We start from the raw sequence: 25,037 nt of genomic DNA, 5'->3' as shown, positions 1-25,037 counted from the left end.
CTCCCATGGACCAAGCGAAATTAATTCGCTTCGGGGGGGTGGGGGCGTCTAACAAAGGAGTAAATCAGTAAGTTATGAATACGGGTTATGACATTATTAGCGGAATGGAGAGAGACGGTGGATCCTGGACAGAGTCGGGTTTCGGGGAGGGAGTAGTGATTCCTGCGGAGGCTTGCGGCTGAGAGGGAGAAAGGAAGGGAAGGGGAGTGGCGGAGGAGGAGGAGGAGGAAAGGGAGGCGGAGGAGGAGGTGGAGGAAGTTGCGCTCCTTCTCTGCTCCTGCACTGAGGGGAGCGCTGGTAATACATACATACATCCAGCCCGTGCACCGTTAGTTTGCCGTAGTAGTAAAAACCATGTAAAGATGGCGGAGTTACAAATGCTTCTGGAGGAGGAGATTCCTGCTGGCCGGAGAGCTTTGCTGGACAGTTTCACAAACCTGGAAAGGGTCGCGGAGTACTGCGAAAGCAACTATGTCCAGGTACACGCCAGATATTTCTGCTCCAAGTGTAGAAGTGACAGCTGTGGCTTTGCTCCTTACGAGGAGCGGTTGTTGGGAGAGTGGAGTGGATGGCTTGGCTTTAGTGGGCTAACCGGCTAACGAGAGCTAACTAACGTCGGCTTTCCGATCGTAAAACACGGGGGGGGGGCAGGTTTGATCTTGCACAAAACCTGCCGTTACACCTGCTTAACAAGACGACGCCCAAGCTATGCACAATACCTGATATAACGGGGATTTTGATGTGGTAACGCTTGCTAACGTCTGTTATAAAACTGCTTTCTAGCCAGCTAAGTAGCCAAAAAGTGGTTTCCATAAGGACAAAATGTTACTCGCAAAATCTGTCTGTGTGACCTCCCCACCCCCCCTCTGGAAAGGCTGATGTGGGTTTGTTCACTATATATTAAATCAGTTGAGTCCATGGAAATCTGTTGGAAATGAGGTGCTTGCTTGTTGTGTCAGCTGTCATCTGCACTGTGCAAGTGTCCCTTGCTGCACTCACAACATTTCAGGCTGGCATCAGAGACACACGAACTTGTCCACAAATCAAGTAGGATTATACTATTGGATTTATTGTATAGCAGCCCTATCAAATTCAGTTTTCTCTTGGGGAGCTACAGAAAACAAAAAAGCAAGTGTGTGTGTTTGGTGGTGGTGGGGGACTGTTGGTAGGGATGTAGACGTTTAGTACACTAAAGCAATAATGTTATTCAAATATTTCAGATGAAAAGCTTGGAAAAACTCAGAAATGAAATTGATTGTATGGATGAATAGTTAATCCTACGTGTTGTTCTTAGCTAACAGTCTACATAATCAGCGGTACTTGTCAAAATTGCCTCCACATCACATTTTCTTCTTTGTAAAATCTAACAAAAGCTAACCAACGACTTGAGAAACTTGATGAATGGCTAATTTTTCACTTGTATTTCACTGGGTATTTGAGGAGGTGTCATTTTCCTACATCGTGAGTAAATGACAAAGTAGTGGTACCAAACTCATTTCTGTCAAAAGAATCCAAAGTAGTGTCATAATATGCTGGGTATTGTTGACCCATACAGCTCTGTCAGACAGGAATCAAGGAAAAGATGACGTTATGCTGGAAGTTGGGAGTTAACAAAAGCCGGAGCGATTATAGTAGACCTACAGACGTTCTGTCTTGGTTTTTCCTTTCTTTACTTCTAGTGAATGAAGCTAAAGTAGTCTTCATTTCGTAGGACATGCCCTGGAACACCGTTTTCGACCCCTGAGGGTCTCAGGTCCCTGAACCCCAGTTTGATACCACTGATATACAGGATGATCATTATTGTGTAGGCTTTGCTAGATAGCTAGTATGTTCTGAGCTTTCATTGTTTCACCCTACTTTGAGTCTTGTGTGCTGAGGGATAACAGTAGAGCTCTCTGTCTGTGTGTGTGTGTGTGTGTGTGTGTGTGTGTGTGTGTGTGTGTGTGTGTGTGTGTGTGTGTGTGTGTGTGTGTGTGAGTGTGAGATTGGGTCCCCTGCCCACTCACAAGCTGCTCTGGACAACTGTGTTCCTTTTCAAGTGACGCCAAACAGAGCAGACACCTGTTTGGTATAAGGAAGGGGAAAGAGGAAAGATTTTTTTTTTCCCTCCCTCATCATTTTATAAATATAATCACATTTTTGTTGCCCTGCTTGTCTGTGTGGGCGAAGAACTGTAACTCAGATGATGTCTTATATCATTGAGTTTTTTTTAAAGTCTGTCAATCACCAGGATAGACTGTTGTCAGTCATGCAGTTGTCCTGTTTGACTGAATGACTGGCTGTCAGATGGACCGTCAAGAACAGGCAGATAAAAAGACAAGTATTGGCAAGCAGACAGACAACACAGCTAGGCAAGAGGACAGAGACTCACAGCCTAGCAGGCAGAAATACGGGTCAGACAGACAGACTAGTCTAGACTGGTGTAATGCCATGACATAAGTGCCCAACATGAATCAGATGGTCGATGATGACACTTCAGAGGTTTCACAACATTTCTTCTACTCTAAAGATCACAACAAGGAACAGTATAGAATAGAATAGAATAGAATAGAATACTCTTTATTAGTCATTTTGCACATACATACAAATGAAATTTACTCTCTGCATTTAGCCCATCCTAGCTGTGTAGCTAGGAGCAGTGGGCAGCTGCCGTGCAGCACCTGGGGACCAACTCCAGTTATTTCTTCCTATTTCCTATTGCCTTGGTCAGGGGAACAGACAGGAGTATTAACCCTAACATGCATGTCTTTTTTGATGGTGGGAGGAAACCGGCGTGCTCGGAAGAAACCCACGCAGACATGGGGAGAACTTGCAAACTCCACACAGAAAGGACCTGGGACGGCCTTGGGTTCGAACCCAGGACCTTCTTGCTGTGAGGCAACTGCGCTAACCATTGAGCCATCGCAGCACCCAACAGGGTGTTGCTCATTAGCAGGGCCACATGACCCCTCCTACACAGGGCTTAGTCTTTATCGTAGGTTCTACCACAGAACCAAACGAAGCTGACTTTGCTTGTAATGTGGGTGGTTCTTATGACCGGTAGGGCATTTTTTTGAACAAAAAAATGCTGCATTTGATTCCAGCTCTGCAGTGAGCACCGGCTTGTTGGCCAAACTAGTTGACTTTTTTTGCACACTCTGTGGATGTGCAATGTATTTACATGATTAATTGTGTAGTATTACCTAGTCCCGTTTTCAGTTTTCCTTGTTTTCACAATATACAAAGTATACAAATATACAAGTGCTATGATATTTTGCTTTTCATACAAAATCAGGTTTCTACTACAAAGTCAAAGGTCTGCCCACAGGAGGGCAAAAAATGGTTAGTCAGGACATAGAGCTGAAACAGGCTTTCCTGTAGGTACACATGAAATAGCTTTGCCCTGTAACACAAAAGAGGAGATTCTGGGTAACCGAAGCATGCAAAGGCTCGCAAAGAAGCAGACATGTATGCTGCCAACGTCTCGACAACACGTTGACAATGTCTGTGGGCCTACGCATCATACAAACTGATCGGCATCAACACGAAAACGAAACAGTAGCAGAGACGGAGGAGTTGACAACAAAACTGACTTTTATGCAGTATAGGCAAACAATCATGTGCACATCAGCATTAATACAGCACAAACACGTCCGCAAACATGCAGATGTCTTAGCATAAGTCAAGCTTTGCTCGCTCAACACGGGATGGACATTCCCCCAAAACAGTTTGGCCTATTTTTTTTTCTGGTAACAGATGACTGGTTAGCTTTGAGCTTTCCGATAATCCAATAGTAGAGCTGATCCTGTGTTATAGGCTAAATATTGGATTTAGTGCTGACCCCTTCTAAGTCCTACTTAGCCTTGCTGTTGGTGAAAGTGACTTTAGACGTCATCAGCCTAAATTTTACGTACCAGCATATCATCAGCAGCGACCAGTCATTTTCAGCACTTGAAAATAATTCATGATGATTATTGTTTTTGTTGTGAGTCAGTTTGTTTATAGGTGTCAACACGTGGAGCCATGTGAATGCGGAATAAAGAATGGTGAAGCTGAGAGAGCATTTTTTTGTAAATGGGTTGGATCCCAAGGGGGAATGTGATGCAAGGAGGTGCTGAGGAAGACCCGGGTCTGTGTGCTCAGTCAGCTTTCCTGTTTTATGTCAAGAATTATACAGTAGCCAATGCAGTAAGTAGCCTACCACCGATTGTGCTCATTTGGGAATTCAGTTTATAGCCCAAATAAACTGGACCTGAGTTTCCCTGGATAAACGCAGGGTTAAACCATTAACAACCTTGAAGAAAGTATCTTGATGCATGCTCAGTAATCCAAGTAAGGAAATACCAGAAAGTTGAATCAGTTCATCTGCACACTTATTGGGAGACACGTTTCACCCCTCATCTAAGTGACCTCTTCAGTCTCAACTGACTGCAGTTCTCCCCACCCCAAATGTGTTGTTTATAAGGGTGGAGAGACCTGCAGTCAGTTGAGACTGAAGAGGTCACTTAGACGAGTGGTGAAACGTGTCTCCCAATAAAAGTGTGCAGATGAACTGATTCAACTTTCTGGTATTGAATAAAGTATTGGATTTGATTGAAAATGACAACAAAATAAAGAAATTAAGGCACTCTGGAGTAAAGAAACCTGTTGTCTGGGCATTCAGGGTCTATTTTTTACCCTTAAAGCTTACATTGATCATTAATGTATTTGTCTTTATAAACTCAGCCATAATGGGTGTCATTAACCCTGTGTTTTAATTGCTCCTTTCAGTACTGTTGTCCCAAGCTTCTCTCTGTTTTTTTCTTGTCTTCACTTCTCCTTCCTCCTGGCTAAATCCCTCCATCCTTCCTCATTAGATCTATTATTGTGAAATGCGCTTCTCCTTTCCTTTCTTCAACCCCCCCCCCCCCCCACACACACACACACTGTTCCTGGTACATTTCTGGGATAACCTTTCAGGCACAGCTAGTGATTTTCACTATTCACACATGCGGCTACTACATTCAGGAACATTTCCATCTTGTGCCTTTTCACACATGCCACGGCAATGCCGGAATAGATGGGGCAAGGGACTGTCCTTAGATGGTGTTAATGAAACACTTGTGGGTGGATGCCAACCGCCATAAAACTAAACAAAAGAAGAAGAAGAAGATGGGGCCAAGTCTGGATGTACGTGTAACCAACATGACGAGCGAGGAGCTATTTTTGTTCAGTGCCATTGTTCTTGTATTGTAGTTTTATATTCAACGTAAATGTTGTTTCTGAATCTGTCCAGTTTCAATTAATTCTTGAAAAAAAAAAGAACGTATTGCAGTTATCAAATCACCTGCGAGGCAAGGCAACCGCTGCAGATTCAGCGGAGTCACTCGCACAGATTCTTTCGCTTGCTCCACATGAAATGTCTTTCATCAGACGGAGGTAACCTTTTACTGAGCTTCCCTGCAATGTTACTGCTTTCATTCACAACAGTCTTACCGGCAATTTCCCTGAAATGTTGCATGGTCTTGAGGTGAGAAATTAGTGGTACAAATTTCCCTGAATATCGATCCCTGCTCCCATTCACATAAGACCCCATGCTAGAAGTGTTCCTAAACATTTCAGGGAAAGACTGCATGTGAGAAAACTCTTACAGATTCATATTAATTCCCTCTTTTCTAGCTTTTTACAGATTTAAATCTCCCAAAAAGTTTATTGATTTCCTTTCATCCTTCCCCTGCTGTTTGTTAAATAGTTACCTTGAAGGTTTTTAGCAGCAAATGGCCGACTGCTGGACTTCTGGTTAAGTCTTGAAGAGATGTAGACATTCTTTTCTGGGCTCCCCCATATTGACCTTTATATTTGTCAACGAGTCCAACCTCCACACACATAACATGGTTTTGCTGTTGTTGTTTTTTTTTTAAGCTGAGTGTGCGACTTTATACCGTGAGAACTTGAGTTTTTATTCGGCTTTGGTTATTTCCAATTCACAAGATGCCGGATCTGAGGGAGAATGCTAAGGTGACTAAATATGCAGAGGGTGTGAACCCAGCAGACCCAGGTCAATCAGCTATACTTTTGGCAATTGCTTTTGTAATGACCACGGATGAATAGACTCATTAGCCCTTGGCTAACGGGTCGGGCCCATTAGTCGACTGGTTAAAGTAGTAGCCTGTGGTGCTGGAGACCCGGGTTCACGTCCCGGCTGCGGCGGTATCTGGCTGACCCCTGATTTCGCTACATTGGTGTCAGAAGAAGGTACTTGGTGAGTCATTAGGACAGAGAAAGGAAGACAAGGAGACTTGGTGGTGCAACGAGGAAGAACAGAAAAGTATACAGAGGAAGAGGTTGGCAAAGAAGAAGTGGGATAGAGAGAATAATAAAGTAGATAGGAGAAGAAGGAGATGCAGTGTAAAGCGAAGAGAGAGGTGGCAAAGGAAAAGGCATAAGGTGAGTTGTATGAGAGGTTAGACACTAAGGAAGGAGAAAAAGACTTGTACCGACTGGCAAGACAGAAGGACCATCTGGGAAGGATGTGCAGCAGGTAAGGGTGATTAAGGATAGAGATGGAAATGTGGTGACAAGTGAGGAGGGTGTGTTGAGAAGGTGGAAGGAGTACTTTGAGGGGCTGATGAATGAAGATAATGAGGGAGACAGAAGTTTGAATGATGTGGGGATGGTGAATCAGGAAATGCGGTGGATTAGCAAGGAGGAAGTGAGAGCAGCTTTGAAGAGGATGAAGAGTGGAAAGGCAGTTGGTCCAGATGACATACTTGTGGAGGCATGAAGATGTTTAGGAGAGTTTGCAGTGGAGTTTTTAACTAGATTGTTTAACACAATCTTAGAAAGTGAGAGGTTGCCTGAGGAGTGGAGAAGAAGCATACTGGTACCAATTTTCAAGAATAAGGGGGATGTGCCGAGCTGAAGCAACTACAGAGGTATAAAGTTGATCAGCCACAGCATGAAGATATGGGAAAGAGTAATATAAGCTAGGTTAAGAGGAGAGGTGATGATTAGCAAGGAGTAGTACGGTGTCATGCCATGAAAGAGCACCACAGATGTGATGTTTGCTTTGATAATGTTGATTTAGAAGTATAGAGAAGGCCAGAAGGAGTTACATTGTGTCTTTGTGGATTTAGAGAAAGCATACGACAGGGTGCTGAGAGAGGAGGTGTGGTATTGTACGAGGAAGTCGGGAGTGGCAGAGAAGTATGTAAGAGTGGTGCAGGATATGTCTGAGGGCAGTCTGACAGTGGTGAGGTGTGCAGTTGGAATGACGGAAAGGTTCAAGGTGGAGGTGGGATTTCATCAAGGATCGGTTCTGAGCCCTTTTTTTGTTTGCAATGGTGATGGACAGGTTGACGGACGAGATCATGCAGGAGTCTCCTTGGACGATGATGTTTGCTGATGACATTGACATCTGTAGGGAGAATAGGGAGCAGGTTGAGGAAAGCCTGGGGAGGTGGAGGTATCCACTGGAGAGAAGAGGAACGAAAGTAAGTCAGTGGGAGCAAGATGGAATACATATACGTGAATGAGGGGGAAGACAGTAGAATGGTGAAGATGCAAGGAGTAAAGGTGGCGAAGGTGGGTGAGTTTAAATACTTGGGGTCAACTGTTCAAAGTAGCTGGTAGTGAGGAAGAGAGGTGAAGAAGAGAGTGCAGGCAGGGTAGAGTAGGTGGAGAAGAGTGTTAAGAGTGACTTGCGATAGAAGGGTACAAGCAAGAGTTAAAGGGGAGGTTTTCAAGATGGTAGTGAGACCAGCTATGGTGTATGGTTTGGAGATGGTGGCACTGATGAAAAGACAGGAGGTGGAGCTGGAGGTGGCAGAGTTGAAGATGCTAAGATTTTTGTTGAGAGTGACGAAGAGAGGGACAGCTCAGGTTGGATGGTTTGGAGACAAAGCAAGAGAGGCAAGATTGAGATGGTTTTGGACATGTGTGGAGGAGAGTTGCTGGGTATATTGGGAGAAGGATGCTGAATATAGAGCTGCCAGACAAGAGGAAAAGGGGAAGACAAAAGAGGTTTATGGATATGGTTTATGGTGCAGGGAGGACATGCCACCTGCACCTGGCATGACAGGAAGATGCAGAGGACAGGAAGAGATGGAAATGGAGGATCCGCTGTGGCAACCCCTAACGGGAGCAGCCTAATGTAGTAGTAGTCTGCTTTTAGATATGCTCAATGTTGTCCTGATGAGCTAACAGAGGACATACAGTATAGAATCCTAGTCTTTAGTGGTACTGAGAGTCCATGGTATCTCTGACAAGCTGTAGACTCACAGCACAGTGGTGAGGTGCGCGATTGGAAAGACAGATGAGTTCAAGGTGGAGGTGGGATTACATCAAGGATCGGCTCTGAGCCCTTTCTTGTTTGCAATGGTGATGGACAGGTTGACAGACGAGATCAGCAAGGAATCTCCATGGACTATGCTGGGTATATTGGGAGAAGAATTCTGAATATGGATCTGCCAGGGAAGAGGAAAAGAGGAAGGCCAAAGAGGAGGTTTGTGGATGTGGTGAGAGAGGACATGCAGGTGGCGGGTGTGACAGAGGAAGATGCAGAGGACAGGAAGGGATGGAAACGGGTGATCCGCTGTGGCGACCCCTAACGGGAGCAGCCAAAAGTAGTAGTAGTAGTTGTCAGAAGTGGGATGGTGAGGCCGCCGGAAGCGCATGCACCCAGAGGCTTGACGGAGCTGATATGCTGAAGCGTGGAGGGGGGTAGTGTAATGACCACAGATGAATAGACTCGCTAGCCCTTGGCTAACGGGTTGGACCCTTTAGTCGACTGGTTAACGTAGTTGCCCGTGGTGCGGGAGTCCCTCGTTCATGTCCCATCTGCAGCGGATCCCGGCTGCCCCTGAATTCTCTAAACGTTTTTAAATCTGAACTCCTGGCAAAAATGGATGACAAAGCAGAGACACTGAAATATGCAAGCAGTACAGCTTGATACATCGCTTGATACATCTTATTAGTGTACCGTAAAATAAAATGTGACCCTTGTTTATTATTTATTTGACTAATAATCAACCTACATGCGTGTTTTGTGTTCATACGGCCTATGCACAGACATTAGTAATGTTGTCAATGTGCGGGTGTGCTGTTACCAGTAATGTTTTCATCTGTGTTCAGGTGCTGCGACATCGAGTTAGGTTTTCATATGTGTCAAGGTGTGCTGTCACCGATTGTTTTCATCTGTTATGGTGGTCTGAAACCAGACTTAAAGTAGGCTAGTCTATCACCATTTTTGGCTTACTATTATGACTCCTCTTCTGTAGCATGGCAATCTCCTAGTAATAATTTCATTTAGCTTCAACTGTGCAGTGCATTTTGACGTTGCTGGTCATTTTAAAGCTGTGTGCTTTCACTTCTTTCATTCGCTACTGACATGACGTTATGTTACGTCTGATTGTGATGGGCAAGCTGTGGCCCGCTTTGACCATCTTGCATTGGGGCCCGTCGCAGACTTGTTACGTCTGTGCAGATATTATTGTGTGTTTCACAACCACTGCTGTGTCACTCACTGCCTGTTATAAGCTAACAAACACCATAAACTAATGAAAGATGCTAACTACGCTTACCATTCTGATATGCTAGTCGCCGATTTTGGTGCACCACAGAGTCTGGGTCTGACTGAGGCTCAAACATGTATCACCAGATCTCTCCGATGTTTGCTCTAATGCTAGCCACCTTGATGCCACTGCTCTTTCAAGCAGTGGTGGTGGGCGGGGTCTGTGATAGTTGCATATTCATAGATCCTGAATTTGTTCAATGAGGAAGAAAGAGTAGATGTGCTTCCAGCCCCTTTTCAGAGTTTTTAAAAAAAAACTTTTTATGTAGGATAAACAATATTTTAATCGTCTCAGAGTATTTTTAAATTTTAACACGTGTCTGGAGGGGTACTTTAAGGATCATATTCTGCGACACCAATCGATGCTGTTGTAAAGCTTTGTCCAGCAGTAGTCCCAGATTCAAATTTTACTTACCATGAAGCTGGTGAGAAAAATATCTTAATATGAACGATGACAAAAACTATGAAAATTAGACCCAAGTTGTAAAAAAAAAAAAAGAAGGAATTATCCTTTTAAATTTCAATGAATATTGATTAAGCACTGAACCAAATGAAAACATTTCAATTAGCAATTGTTTCCCACTCTCTTCATCGTTCTTTGTCTATGACAATTCATTCTCTCTCTGCCTCTTCTTTTCCCCCCCTCTCCCTCTTTCTCCCTTTTTCCATCTCCCACTTTGTGACTCAGTTTCTTTGTCTTTTACTCATTGAACTATTTAGGTATATCTTACTGTCTGTAGGACTGTCTCTCTCACCCCCATCTCTCTCTCTCTCTGTCATGGTACATTCTGTCCTTACATAAGAGCATTCTTAACCTTAACTTAAAACAGAGACATCCGGTCCACTGCCAATACTACTACTACTGCTCCATCCCCCCCTCACCCCCAAATTCTCTCTTTCTTAAACACACACACAGACACACATACACATATATACACACACATATGTATACACACACACGCACACACACGAGAAGGCGAATGAAGGGATTTCCTTTCCTTTTTCCGCCATTGTCCCTGCCTGCCTCCCTTCCAGGAGGAAAATAGAGGTGTGAATGAAGACATGGTAGCATGCTCAGACTGAGTGGAGGTGGCGCACGCATACAACGATGGTCATCTAAGTCCTCTTCGTATCAGTCATGCCAAGTCTGTTTAAAAAGGAGGACTGTCTTGAAGTACAGCACTTTCCAGAAAGCAGATGGCAAAGCAATAAATGATAAATAGGATGGTAAAATTGAAAATGATAATTGAAGACACTAAGGACTATAACAAAAAACAGATTTGATCAAGGAGTGTGTCCACTTTGGGAACTTCAGAATTGCATCTCTGCTCTTGGCAGATGATGTGGTTTTGTTGGCTACATCAGAATGCGACCTCCAGCATGCACTGGGGCAGTTTGCAGCTGAGTGTGAAATGGCTGGGATGAGAGTCAGCACCTCCAAGTCTGAGGCCATGGTTCTCCACTGGAAAATGGTGGATTGCTCCCTCCAGGTTGGGGATGAGTTGCCTCAAGTGAAGGAATTCAAGTATCTCGGGGTCTTGTTCATGAGTGAGGGTAGGATGGAGCGGGAGATTGACAGGCGGATTGGTGCAACATCAGCAGTAATGCGGACGTTGTACTGGACCGTTGTGGTGAAGAAGGAGCTGAGCCGGGAGGCAAAGCTCTCAATTTACCAGTCAATCTTCGCTCCAATCCTCACCTATGGTCATGCGCATTGGGTAATGACCGAAAGGGTGAGATTGCAGACACAAGTGGCTGAAATGAGTTTCCTCCATAGGGTGTCTGGGCTCAGCCCTAATTAGAGATGTAAAAATTGGTCTTTTTGTCTTTAAAAGTTAACATAAATTGTATTTTTGAAATATTTCTAAGATAATAAAAGCATGATTGTACAAGCTTTGTAGTGTGCTGCTCAAAACTTAAACTATTATCAAACCAGACCAGTTTGATAGGGTGAGGAGCTTGGACATCCAGAGGGAGCTTGGAGTAGAGCTGCTGCTCCTTTGCATCGAAAGGAGCCAGTTGAGATGGTTCGGACATCTGATTATGATGTCTCCTGGGCGCCTTCCTTTGGAGGTTTTCCGAGCAAGTCCAACTGAGAGGAGACCCTGGGGTAGACCCAGAACTTGCTGGAGAGATTACATGTCCAATCTGGCCTGGGAACACCTTGGGATCCCCCAGGGGGAGCTGGAGGGTGTTGCTGGGGAGAGGGACGTGTGGAGTGCCCTGCTTAGCTTGCTGCCACCGCAACCCAACCCCGGAGAAGTGGCTGATGAGATGAGATGAGATGAGATAAAAGATGTTGTCGTTCCCCGCAGCTTTCATGCCTTAATCTGCAAGTTTTTTTCTCAAATGGACAATGGAGCTGGACAACAAATCAATATCCTCCTTTATCATCTTTTAATGGTATTGTATCAGGAAGAAATTGGATATTATGTTATGCACAATTTTGTTTTCTAAATTGATGATGATGAGAAACTCTTACTGTAAATTTCCCACACCATGAAGTCTGAAATATTTCAGGGAGTAGTATATCAAAACTAGTTTTGGCTTTAACATTTCCAATCAGTTCAACATGGTTAAATTCAGCTGGATTCTTATATGTGCTGGGATAGGCTTCAGCATCCCCGCCACCCTGAGAGCAGGATAAGCGGTTTGGATAATGGATGGCTGGATGGATGAATATATAAGCAGATAATGTGATATATATTGATATGTAAAATTCCCTATGAGTATCATCCATCCATTCATTATCCAAACCGCTTATCCTGCTCTCAGGGTTGCGGGGATGTTGGAGCCCATCCCAGCAGTCATTGGTTGGGCAGGTGGGGAGACACCCTGGACAGGCTGCCAGGCCATGGTAATACTAATTTCCTTATTGCCTAGCACTATTAGACATAAGAAGAGCAAGAACGAGATCTAGTCGTGCTTAGAGACCAGGCATCAAATTTAGGTTAGGCTAATTAAACATTAAATTCATGAAGAAATGGTGGCACCGTGGCACAGTGGTTAGCACTGTCGCCTCACAGCAAGAAGGTCCTGGGTTCAAACCCCGGGGTTGTCCAACCATGGGGGTCATCCCAGGTTGTCCTCTGTGTGGAGTGTGCATGTTCTCCCCATGTCTGTGGTGGGTTTTCTCCGGGTGCTCTGGTTTCCCCTGCCATCAAAAAAGACATGCATGTTAGGGTTAATACTCCTAAATAAACATTAAATAGATATCTACAGTATTCACTTTTCCTATCTCTTAGAAACTGGCTGTCAATGAAAGACACCGTCCTTCAGTTGCAAGACAAAGGTCCAAGCCCTTTTGTCGGCAGGTCTCAATCGCACCGAGTCCTTTTCTGTGTAAAGATATTGCATCACCAGTAGCTCTAGGGGTGTCACTCTGTTGGTTTGTTGGTTCTTTACCTCCCGTTGGATGATTTTAGGAATAACCCAACCCACAGATTTTTATGAACAGAATCACTTTGGTTTGGATTTGATGGGAAGCACAAAACATGTAATTAAAGAGCCATTTAGAGGTGGGGGGGGCCTGAACTGGGGGCCATGTAGCATATGCCCCACCCCCACATCATGATGCTGTCCTGTCTTTTACCCTCTGGGTCGCCCACAGCCGGTAGTGTTTAACAGTCAGTAGAGATAGCTGGAATGTTACTCCACAGTACCTCCTACTGCTTATTGGAAACACATGGCACCACTGCAGGAGGCTGGAAAGGATTTTATTGGGCTCTGTGTGTGTGTGTGTAATGTGTGTGGGTGGGTGAGTGAGAGTGTGAAAGAGGGTGTTGGTGTGTGTGTGTCGGTGTGTGTGTGTGTGTGTGTGTGTGTGTGTGTGTGTGTGTGTGTGTGTGTGTGTGTTCGTTCTATGAATTCGCCGATATGCATCCATGTTAGGACGTCTCTATGAATGGGAGTGTGTGTATGTCTTGTGTCTTTGATTTTGAATAGAGCTGCATGATTGTGTGTGCATTCCTTGTGCATGTGTGTTGGCCAGTATTTGTGTTTGTCTGTGGTCATCCTCCACTTTTCACTTGTGGGCGTCGTCCCTCCACATTATTTGTAGAGTTACAAACCATGGCAACCTGGCGTCCAGTTAGAGAACCATCAATTCCCCACCTTAACACTGTTTGTTTTAGCCTCACTCACAATGCCAGCCTAAGGATTTATAAAGTGATAAAAAAACTGACAGTTTGTAACCGGGGCTGTGCAATAAATGTACAATCACAATTTACTGTTTTATTTTCCACATCTAATAATCGCAGAGTACTGACAATAAATACTCAAGCTTTTTTGCCAATACTGACAAAAAAAATTCTCTCAGACTGTCTATTATATCTGGTAATATTTATATACTAGAATAAAGAGCAACAAATTATTCAAATGATGATAATTGTGATCAAAATATCTTGCAATGTAGGGGACATTTTCAGTGTCGCCACATTCAAGCAGCCATACTTGAAACCCCCTGGCCGGCTGGGATAATATGGGAAGCAAACGATCAGCAGCACCTGTTTTGGAAATGCTCCTGAGCAAGGCATCACAGACTATGGTTGTGCTTGGCAGTTCCTGGGTATGAACACATGCAATGTTTTAAGTAAATGCAAACTACTACCAAGTCCACTTAGGTCTTATGTAAACCAGGTACAACATCCAGTGCATCATTATAACCAATTCACATTTATGCATCTCTGTCTCTTGGGGTTGTCTGTGTGAATAAGTCTATCTCTTTATGCACACCTCAGTCAACTGGATTGTGAAAGCACACACATTTATATATATATATATATATATATATATATATATATATATATATATATATATATATATACACTACCGTTCAAAAGTTTGGGATCACATTGAAATGTCCATATTTTTGAAGGAAAAGCACTGTACTTTTCAATGAAGATAACTTTAAACTAGTCTTAACTTTAAAGAAATACACTCTATACATTGCTAATGTGGTAAATGACTATTCTAGCTGCAAATGTCTGGTTTTTGGTGCAATATCTACATAGGTGTATAGAGGCCCATTTCAAGCAACTATCACTCCAGTGTTCTAATGGTACAATGTGTTTGCTCATTGGCTCAGAAGGCTAATTGATGATTAGAAAACCCTTGTGCAATCATGTTCACACATCTGAAAACAGTTTAGCTCGTTACAGAAGCTACAAAACTGACCTTCCTTTGAGCAGATTGAGTTTCTGGAGCATCACATTTGTTGGGTCAATTAAACGCTCAAAATGGCCAGAAAAAGAGAACTTTCATCTGAAACTCGACAGTCTATTCTTGTTCTTAGAAATGAAGGCTATTCCATGCGAGAAATTGCTAAGAAATTGAAGATTTCCTACACCGGTGTGTACTACTCCCTTCAGAGGACAGCACAAACAGGCTCTAACCAGAGTAGAAAAAGAAGTGGGAGGCCGCGTTGCACAACTGAGCAAGAAGATAAGTACATTAGAGTCTCTAGTTTGAGAAACAGATGCCTCACAGGTCCCCAACTGGCATCTTCATTAAATAGTACCCGCAAAACACCAGTGTCAACATCTACAGTGAAGAGGCGGCTGCGGGATTCTGGGCTTCAGGGCAGAGTGGCAAAGAAAAAGCCATATCTGAGACTGACCAATAAAAGAAAAAGATTAAGATGGGCAAAAGAACACAGACATTGGACAGAGGAAGACTGGAAAAAAGTGTTGTGGACGGATGAATCCAAGTTTGAGGTGTTTGGATCACAAAGAAGAACGTTTGTGAGACGCAGAACAAATGAAAAGATGCTGGAAGAATGCCTGACGCCACCTGTTAAGCATGGTGGAGGTAATGTGATGGTCTGGGGTTGCTTTGGTGCTGGTAAGGTGGGAGATTTGTACAGGGTAAAAGGGATTCTGAATAAGGAAGGCTATCACTCCATTTTGCAACGCCATGCCATACCCAGTGGACAGCGCTTGATTGGAGCCAATTTCATCCTACAACAGGACAATGACCCTAAACACACCTCCAAATTGTGCAAGAACTATTTAGAGCAGAAGCAGGCAGCTGGTATTCTATCGGTAATGGAGTGGCCAGCGCAGTCACCAGATCTGAACCCCATTGAGCTGTTGTGGGAGCAGCTTGACCGTATGGTACGCAAGAAGTGCCCATCCAACCAATCCAACTTGTGGGAGCTGCTTCTGGAAGCGTGGGGTGCAATTTCTCCAGATTACCTCAACAAATTAACAGCTAGAATGCCAAAGGTCTGCAATGCTGTAATTGCTGCAAATGGAGGATTCTTTGACGAAAGCAAAGTTTGATGTAAAAAAAATCTTATTTCAAATACAAATCATTATTTCTAACCTTGTCAATGTCTTGACTCTATTTTCTATTCATTTCACAACATATGGTGGTGAATAAGTGTGACTTTTCATGGAAAACACAAAATTGTTTGGGTGATCCCAAACTTTTGAACGGTAGTGTATATATATATGACTTTGTTAAAAGAAACACTCAATGGTAGGGTAAGTGCTCAACAAATAAGGAGCAAAATAATCCAGTGAGTCAAGTAAATTCTTTATCAGACAGTACAAGCCTGTTTCATGCCATAAGCAATCATCAGCTGTCAATATATATATTGACAGCTGATGATTGGGTCTATTGGACTCATTAGCCTTGGTTGGCAGCCAATCTAGGAGAAGGACAACTCTGATTTCCAACCTTGCGGGTATACTCGTCTACGGGAAAGGCTTCAGGAAGAAACCCTGAGGAAAAATCTGCATCCGTCTCCATTGCCAGTCGTCTTGCTAGTCTTGCCACTGGTAGTAGGTGGTCTCGGTCGAGAGAGTGGGGTTGATGATGCGCAACTCTTCCTCACTTTAATCATTGCGCAAGTCATCAGTTATCCATCACAGGATGACTAGATGGTCCTCGTCGCTGCAACAGATGAATAACCTATATATATATATATATATATATATATATATATATATATATATATATATATATACACACACACACGGGTGGAAAGTAATGAAGTACATTTACCTGAGTACTGTACTTAAGTACATTTTTCCAGTATCTGTACTTTACTTCAGTATTAATTTTTTTTGGAAACTTATGACTCTTACTCCACTACATTTGAAAGACAAACATTGTCCTTTTGATTCCACTACATTTTATTTATTTATTTATTTATTTATTGGATTTTTCCCCCTTTTACTCCCCAGTTGTACTTGGCCAATTACCCTGTTTTCCGAGCCGTCCCAGTCGCTGCTCCACCCCCTCTGCCGATCCGGAGATGTCACACAAATCTTAATGAGTTCAGTGAATGCTCTGGAGTCTGAAGTAGAGGAACTCCCAGACTTAGCTGAGGCCACAGGAGACCAACACCATACTGAGAGACTTGCAGCAGTCTGTTTTAACTAACCTGCAGGGTGTTTCAGCTCAGGGGGCTCTGGTCAGGTCCCACTTTCAAAATGTAGCCCAGATGGATGTCCCATCACACTTTTTCTTTGGTCTGGAGCGTAAGAATGGACAGAAGAGGTTCATTCACAGTTTAAAATCTGGCACTGGGCAGGTGCTGACTGACCATACTGCAGTTTGTAAGTGTGCTGTAGGGCTGTCAAAGAATATTCCAAATTCGAATATATAACTGAATTGTTAGAAAAAACAGAAATTCGAGTTTGAAAATTAATATTCTTTTGTGAAAACAAACCCAGTACTACCGCGGGTGTCTGCCTTGCGAATTCTTGTGAGGGCCTTGGCCACTGCACTGAATACGCAGCATGATGGACAGGAGTCACATAACGTCACTTTCATTGGTTGAAAATGGAATTTAGGTCAAGCTGAAATGAGCAAATAATTCAACAACAATCATGTGGTAAAGATGGCAGAGAGTTCACAACCCAAGTCAGCCACAGAGAAAGGGAATTTCACTCTGAACGATGTAAAAAGCCTCATTTGGAAATACTTCGGATTTTGGTCAGAAAACGGAAAAATTGGAGAACCTATGGTCTTTAAATGAAGTTTAATGGTATAGGGCATTATTTTATTTGCTGTTTTTTTGTAATGTGTAGGTATGCAGATCTTTTAAAATATATGTTTACATTGAAATAAATATACCTATACAAGTAGTTATGTCTCTCATTGTATTGGTTTGCCCTCTTATGGACATAATGTGCAAAAACATATTCGAGTGGGTTTGAACCTATGCGTTTTTTTTAGAGGGAATAATCGAACGTAATTTTTGTCCAATTTGGACACCCTAATGTGCTGTCAGTTTTTACAGTAACCTGTTTAAATGTGAGCATAGAGAGGAGCAGGCAGTGTCTCAGAGCATTTATACTGATCTCCCTGGGGTTGAACAGCAGAGTAATGTAGAATTGGAAGCAGCTCTCTCCTCTGATGAACTCTATGCTGCTCTGCAGAGTATGCCGAGTGAGAAAGCTCCCGGAATTTGATGGTCTACCTGTTAACTTTTACAAGTCTTTCTGGTTGGTTGTTAGGGGGGATCTGCTTGCAGTGCTAAATGATAGTCTCGCTGGAGGGCGTCTGCCACTAAGCTGCAGGTGGGTGGTTCTTACCTTACTGCCCAAGAAAGGTGATCTACAGTCCATTAAAAACCGGAGGCCCGCGTCACTGTTAGTTAGTGTTAGCAACTAGGCTGAGTAAAGTGATGGAACAAATGATTCATTGTGACTAGACCTACTGTGTACCTGGCAGGTTGATTTCAGATAACATCATTCTAATTCGAGACTTTTTAGATATCTGTAAGCTGTTTGGCCTCAAAGCTGGTATCATATCAATTGATCAGGAAAAAGCTTTGGAATGTGTTGAGCATGACTATTTATGGCTCACATTGAGTGCCTTTGGTTTTGTTCCTGATTGTATTAACAAAATTAAGGTTCTGTATCATCACATTCAAAGTGTGATGACAATGAATGGTGGTTTGAGCGCTCCTTTTCAAATCCAAAGTGGAATTAGACAAGGCTGTGCCCTCTCTGGCATGTTGTATTCCCTAGCATTTGAACCTTTGCTATACAAACTTAGATCTGACCTTCAGAGTATAACTATTCCAGGTTGTAATGCACCCTTAAAGTTGTCAGCCAATGCAGGTGATTTGGTAATTCTGGCAAACAGTCAGCAGGATATTGACATGTTGGTGAGGGATGTTGTCCAATTTGGCTTAATATCTTCAGTCAAAATTAACTGGATCAAAAACGAAGCTCTCAGTGTTGGAGGTCTACGGGAGAAAAAGCTCAGTTTGCCTGGGAGGTTGATTTGGAGGGTGGTGGTGGGGCTGAAATATTTAGGAGGCGTTTTTAGATGATCAATCTGTTGTTCTTAAAAACTGGGAAAATGTTCTTGAAAAGGTCAAAGGTTGTTTAGCAAAGTGGACGTGGATTTTAACCAAGACGTCCTGCAGAGGCTGAGTCCTGATCACTAATAATTTGGTATCTTTAATTTTATGACATCGCCTGTCAGTTGTTGACCCCCCACCAGACCTGCTGTCCATGATCCAGGCTCTTCTTGTTAACTTCTTTTGGGACAAACTGCACTGGGTGCCTCAGAGTATCCTGTATCTGCCGAGGATTGAAGGAGGACAGGGCCTGAGCCACCTGAGCAGCAGGGGGGCTACCTTCCATTTCCAGTTCCTGCAAAGGTTTCTTTGCTGTCCACTGATTTACTGTGGAGGTTACTGGATTGCACCATTTTGAGTCAGCTAGGAGGACTGGTACCAAATAAATCTTTGTTTTTGATGGACTTAAAGCAGCTTAACATCAAGGAACTACCTGAATTCTATTGTTGACTGTTCAAGGTGTGGAACTTGTTAAAAAAGAGAGACTGAGACAACACAGCTCTTTGTTCTGGCAGCTCCAGGAACCAATCATACATGACACCTGTTTCAGTGCAGTCTGTCAGGTGGGGCCAACTCTGCTCAGGCGGTTCTGTGTCTAATATGGTGACTCTGGGACATGTAGTTCAGCTTGCAGGTCCAAACATGGACAATGCAGCTCCTCTTGCCTCCTGCTTTGAGCTGAGATCAACTCGTGTTACCACTCTGGTGCTTAATAGATGGAGAGAAGCTCTCACAAGTGGTAAGTGAACACTTTTGAATTGGTATTATAATTGCTCTGTTAAACCTGATGAGAATGATGTTTTCCCTTCAATGAATGTTTACCTAGATTTTAAGGACTGTACAGGACCTTTTTTTTTTAAATATTTTTTTTAAATGGGAATTCCTCAGAGAATTCATCTGTCTTGATGCATGCTGAATGATTTTAGACTGAAGATGTCCCTTAGTTGAGTGAGGAAACGTATCTGTCAATAAAAGTTGTATCCAGATGAACTCATTCAACCTCTTTTGAGCCTTTTGAGCTTTCTTTTAAAGCTCCAAATAGAAGGTCAATGTATAAAGTGTTTGTGAAAGTTCTGCACAGGGACACATTAAATGGTAAAACTGACACTCCATGGAGAGCTCACTTAAGTCTGGGTCACAGTGTTGGACCTGAGTGGAGAGCACTTTACAAACCACCATTGATCAGAAGAGCTGCTGACCTGCTGTGGAGGGTTTTACATGGTATCGTGGCTGTTAATGCTTTTGTCTCTGTCATTAATTCTGATGTTAGCCATGATTGCCCATTTTGCACTAATCGTGAAGCTGTTGTTCATTGGTTCATGGAATTTTGTCGACTGCTGCCACTTTTTACATTGCTGGAAAATGTTTTTGGGTTGTTTGGGGAAGTCTTTTCTAAACCCGGGTTCATTCTTGGCTACAGGTACTCAGAAAAACAAGGTCAGATGCCAGCTTTTTAATTTCATCCTGGGGAGAGCAAAGATGGCCGTGGATCTGAGCAGAAGAAACAGAATGGAGAAAGATGGGGATGATGATGCTGTTTTTGTGTTTGTAAAAATGTTAAAAGATTTTTATTATTACAAAATGATGAAAGGTCTAGCAAGTTTTTGCAGTGTGTGGTGTTATAAAAGTGTGCTTTGCTGTGTTGTGGATGATGAGCTGCTCTTTGGGAGTCCACTGAGATGATTTGGATTCTATGAATCTTGTGTTCCTGACCGTGTTAGTTTTTTTTTTTTTCCCCCTTTTTCTCTCAGATTGCATCCAGCCAATTACCCCACACTTCCGAGCCTCTCCGGTCGCTGCTCCACCCCCTCTGCCGATCCGGGGGAGGGCTGCAGACTACCATATGCCTCCTCCGATACATGTGGAGTCGCCAGCCACTTCTTTTCACCTGACAGTGAGGAGTTTCGCCAGGAGGACGCTGCGCATGGGAGGATCATGCTATTCCCCCCAGTTCCCCCTCCCCCCTGAGCAGGCGCCCCAACTGACCAGAGGAGGCGCTAGTGTGGTGACCAGGACACAGACCCACATCCAGCTTCCTATCCGCAGACACGGACAATTGTGTCTGTAGGGACGCCTGACCAAGCCGGAGGTAACAGGGGGATTCAAACAGGCGATCCCCGCGTGTTAGGTTTTATCCTGTTTATTATTAATGTTTTGTAACATTTTGTAATTTTTTTAAAATTAAAGTATTGTTAAAAAACAATCTCCCCAAAGTCTTGGTCTTTTTAGCTTGTGTAGCATGATTGCAGACTAGCTGCAAGTGGTGGTTAATCAGGTGTGGCTGTCAGCTGCTCTCCCTCCAGCTCTGCCAGAGGTAGGCGTGGTGGTATTGGGAGTTCAGGATTACTCCCAATGGTTTCCTTTTAGGTGAGCTCTCACAATGTGTGTACACACACACACACACACGCACACACACACACACACACACACACACACACACACACACACACACACACACACACACACACACACACACACACACACACAGAGTCACACAGAGCTGGATGGACTGTCACCTCTTATTCTTCCAGTAAGGGATCAGCCACCAACTGCCAGCAGACTTCTTTTACCTTACAAGGATGGGTTCCTGTGTGTGTGTGTGTGTGTGTGTGTGTGTGTGTGTGTGTGTGTACACGTGCGTGCTCCAGTGAATTGAGGCATGTGTTTGTATGAAACATTTTAACTCAAGGCACACAGACACACACATAAATGAAAGTTCAAGTGGATGCGGGCAGATGTATTGTGGGTGTGTGTGTCAGATGAGTGGTTCAGAGTCGAGACTTTTGGACCACTGTTCAGATACTGGTACTTCCAGCGGTTTGACTCAGATATGGGGAGTATCGAATGTTCAAAAAACATTATTGGCTTCATAATAGGTACAACTAATTATGCTCATTTTAGTCCATGACACATTTTAGTTCACACATTTTAGCGCTATACAGCATTTCATCTTTTTTTGGTACGTCAAGCAGAATTTTGAGGTTTGAGCACCAACACCTTTACTTGGGCAGCTGTTGATTTGGGATGTCAACTCGCATAAATCAAATCATTATATGGGGAAATCCTGGCTTCTTTGATACATTTACATACACAAATATTAAAGTAAAACCACCAAGATTAGCCAGCACAGCCGAGACTTACCCCAACGCCTTCATCTGAACAGCCTTTTGTTTTTCCTTTTGGTCCACTTCCCTTCATTCTGTGTTCGACTCACTAGTTCTTCAAACTGACTTGATATAGTCCAGCACACTCATATCTGTTCACACATGGCTGAGTCCTCGCTTTCTCTAATTGTCACACACACTCACACTGGCTCTGCTGAATGTGGTTTGTGATGTACTGAACTGATACTTTGTTCTTATCTTGAATTCATTGCCCTACTGTACTTGTGTTCTTTATCTGCTAAGACAACAAAGACCATGCTTGCTGGAGGATCCTGTTTGTTGAAAGTGTTGCGTAGATCATCGGTTCTCAACCTGGGGGTTGGGACCCCCAAGGGGGTCGTGCGCAATAATTTCTGGGAGTCGCCAGATGGTTGTGGAGAAAAAAATAAAACAACATATTTTGGACAGGGGAATGGCTTGTACATTACGTCATCTGTACCAGTGATGTAATTTGCCTTGTTTTATTAAGTGTGACTGTGAGAGTCAGAGTGTGTGTGTGCACATGAGGTGTTGCGACTCGAAAAGGTCGAGAACCACTGGTGTAGATGGACTCGGCATGCTAAGGGAGCAAGCTCTGTGCAAACTTAAATCAGATGGATGGTTTGATCACCTTGGCTTGGTGTACCTCAGCTTAGTTTAAAAATGAGGTTTTAGAACACTACATGTGATTTAGCACAAATTAATTTCTATTTCGTTTGAATGCAGTAGGTTGTCCATTTGCTAGACCAACCTACCAATCATTGCTTAGTGACCGTCTCTGCTTCCTTCGCCACTGAAACCCAACGCTGCTCTAGCGTTCCACTAAGAGCAATGAAACACAGTTTTGATGCAATGTTCAATAGATAACCTTCCACTCATTCATTCATTTCATTCACAGTCACTGGCCTTCCACCCGATGACTGCTGGGATAGGCTCCAGCATCCCACGACCCTAATTAGGATAAGCGGCTTGGAAAATGAATGGTTCAATAGATAGTGCTATATTAATTTATAGCCATAGTATAAAGAAATGGAAATGGTGATAATGTTTTGTTGGGGAAACAGTAAAATAAATTCATGTTATCCTGAGCAGTATATTTCTTATTTCTTTCCTCACGTGTAAACCCTGTATTAGTGCCTTCTAAGGATAAAACTTTGTGGAAAACCACACTTACAACTTCATAAAGAAACCATCAGCAGGCCACATCAGTACGCCTGTTCATAGTTAGCTAGCTTTGTCTATGTACAGTGTTGATGTGACACTGAAGTTTAAACTGTCCTTGCCCATGATGGTAGTGGGGCTCACTTGAAAGTTTGTCGGACATGGTACCAACAACTAACAGAGGTGGGACAAGGACACATTTGCAAGCGGTTGCTTCTGAATATTGTAGGCCCTAATAAATGTGGTGTTAAAAATGTGAACAACCATAGTGTGCATACATTTGAGCAGCCATGTGTAAATGCCTATATTTGGTTGGTATGTTTGGGAGATTGTGTGTGTGTGTGTGTGTGTGTGTGTGTGTGTGTGTGTGTGTGAGAGAGAGAGAGTGTGAGTGTGTGTGTGTGTATGTATTATGGGTGTGTGCTATTCTGCCCTGTCCCCAGGCCATAGGAGGCAGCCCTCCAACTAGGTCAACACTAACAGAACATCAGTTGGCTGATGGCACAGAAGGGAGGTAGGGGGCTGAGATGGGAGGAGAGAGTGACAGAAAGAAGAAGGGATTGTTGGAGAGATAACGGGAGGAATTGAGAGCAGGAGAAGGGAGAGGAAAAAGAGGAGAACTTGAAGTGAAAGTGAGAGAGAGGAGTCTGAGGAGGAGTAGACAGATGGGGAAAGAGAGAGAGGGAGAGACAGACAGAGATGGATAGAGAGAGGAGGAAAGGAGATATGGAAAAGGGGGCAGAAGAGCAAAGATGGAGAGAGGAATGGAGGACCTTTGGTGGGGGAGGGAGGGATGTAAGAACATTTTATTCTTATTTTAATGTTTGAATTTGGCCAACTGAACCTTTAGGCTTCTATCTGTATGCCGATAACTTTTGACTAGTACCTGCAAGGTTGGTGTTGAACCACATTAGAGATGATTTGGCCAGGAAGGGTCTGGGGTGGTCCTTTTAAGGGGTTGAGAGGGTTCCCACAACATTATCAAGAGTTTGATTTCACTGTTATGTCATTCACTTTAAGTTAGAATATAAGAGAACGCAACGAAACAAGACTCCGATCAGAGCATGAACTCACTTTCCATGGCTATGGTACATGTCTCAGCCCCACCAGAGACGTGATTCTTATTCAGTTATTCAGTAATCCACAGTAAACAACAGACATTTCAGGACAGAATAGGAATCCATGGCCCAATTAATATCTGGTTTTAGGTTTTTGTCATAAGAAAATATTTTGATTCCCTGCTCTGGAGCCTTAAGTCCCGGGATGTGTTATACAGTAGAGGGTGCAGGGTTGGCCAGTTTGTCGCCTCTTTTACCCAGATGACCTTATGAAATTGACACGATACTTTATGGATATTGAAATCTGTAATGCTTATGCAGAAAAATGTAGAATCGCCACTCAAGTCTTAGGCCAATGCTTTTCACCACTGATAGTGTCATTTTGTGGCATGGTGGCACAGTGGTTAGCACAGTCGTCTCGCAGCAAGAAGGTCCAGGATTCAAACCTGTCCAACCTTGGCGGGTCATCCCGGGTGGTCCTCTGTGTGGAGTTTGCATGTTCTCCCTGTGTCTGCGTGGGTTTCCTCCAGGTGCTCCGGTTTCCTCCCATGGTCCAAAGACATGTACGTAGGTCAGGTGAATCAGCTGTGCTAAATTGTCCCTAGGTGTGAATATGTGTGTGTGTGTCGGCCCTGTGATGGACTGGCGGCCTGTCCAGGGTGTCTCCCCGCCTGCCACCCAATGACTGCTGGGATAGGCTCCAGCATCCTGCGACCTTGAGAGCAGGATAAGCAGCTTGGATAATGGATGGACTTTATGGATACCAGCAGGTAAACTAAACCACCGTCCATGGAGAGGTCCGAGGTCAGAGTTGGCACCCTGTA

At 43.6% G+C, this 25,037-nt stretch overlaps 1 protein-coding gene across 1 annotated transcript in view; it reads left to right on the top strand.

The window, feature by feature from the left end:
• Positions 1 to 327: 327 nt before the first annotated feature.
• The window catches only part of LOC130121066 (abl interactor 2-like), a 55,752-nt gene continuing 31,042 nt past the window's right edge, over positions 328 to 25,037 (top strand). Inside the window, exon 1 of the mRNA XM_056289902.1 lies at positions 328 to 479. Coding sequence (XP_056145877.1) covers positions 363 to 479 — 117 coding nt within the window. The 5' untranslated portion in view covers positions 328 to 362. The remainder of the gene's footprint in view (positions 480 to 25,037) is intronic.

The sequence above is a fragment of the Lampris incognitus genome, chromosome 11 (assembly GCF_029633865.1).
Source record: "Lampris incognitus isolate fLamInc1 chromosome 11, fLamInc1.hap2, whole genome shotgun sequence".
In the NCBI taxonomy this organism is placed as follows: domain Eukaryota; kingdom Metazoa; phylum Chordata; class Actinopteri; order Lampriformes; family Lampridae; genus Lampris; species Lampris incognitus.
The sequence above is the reverse complement of the archived record's forward strand: the minus strand, read 5'-3'. Positions and strand labels throughout refer to the sequence as shown.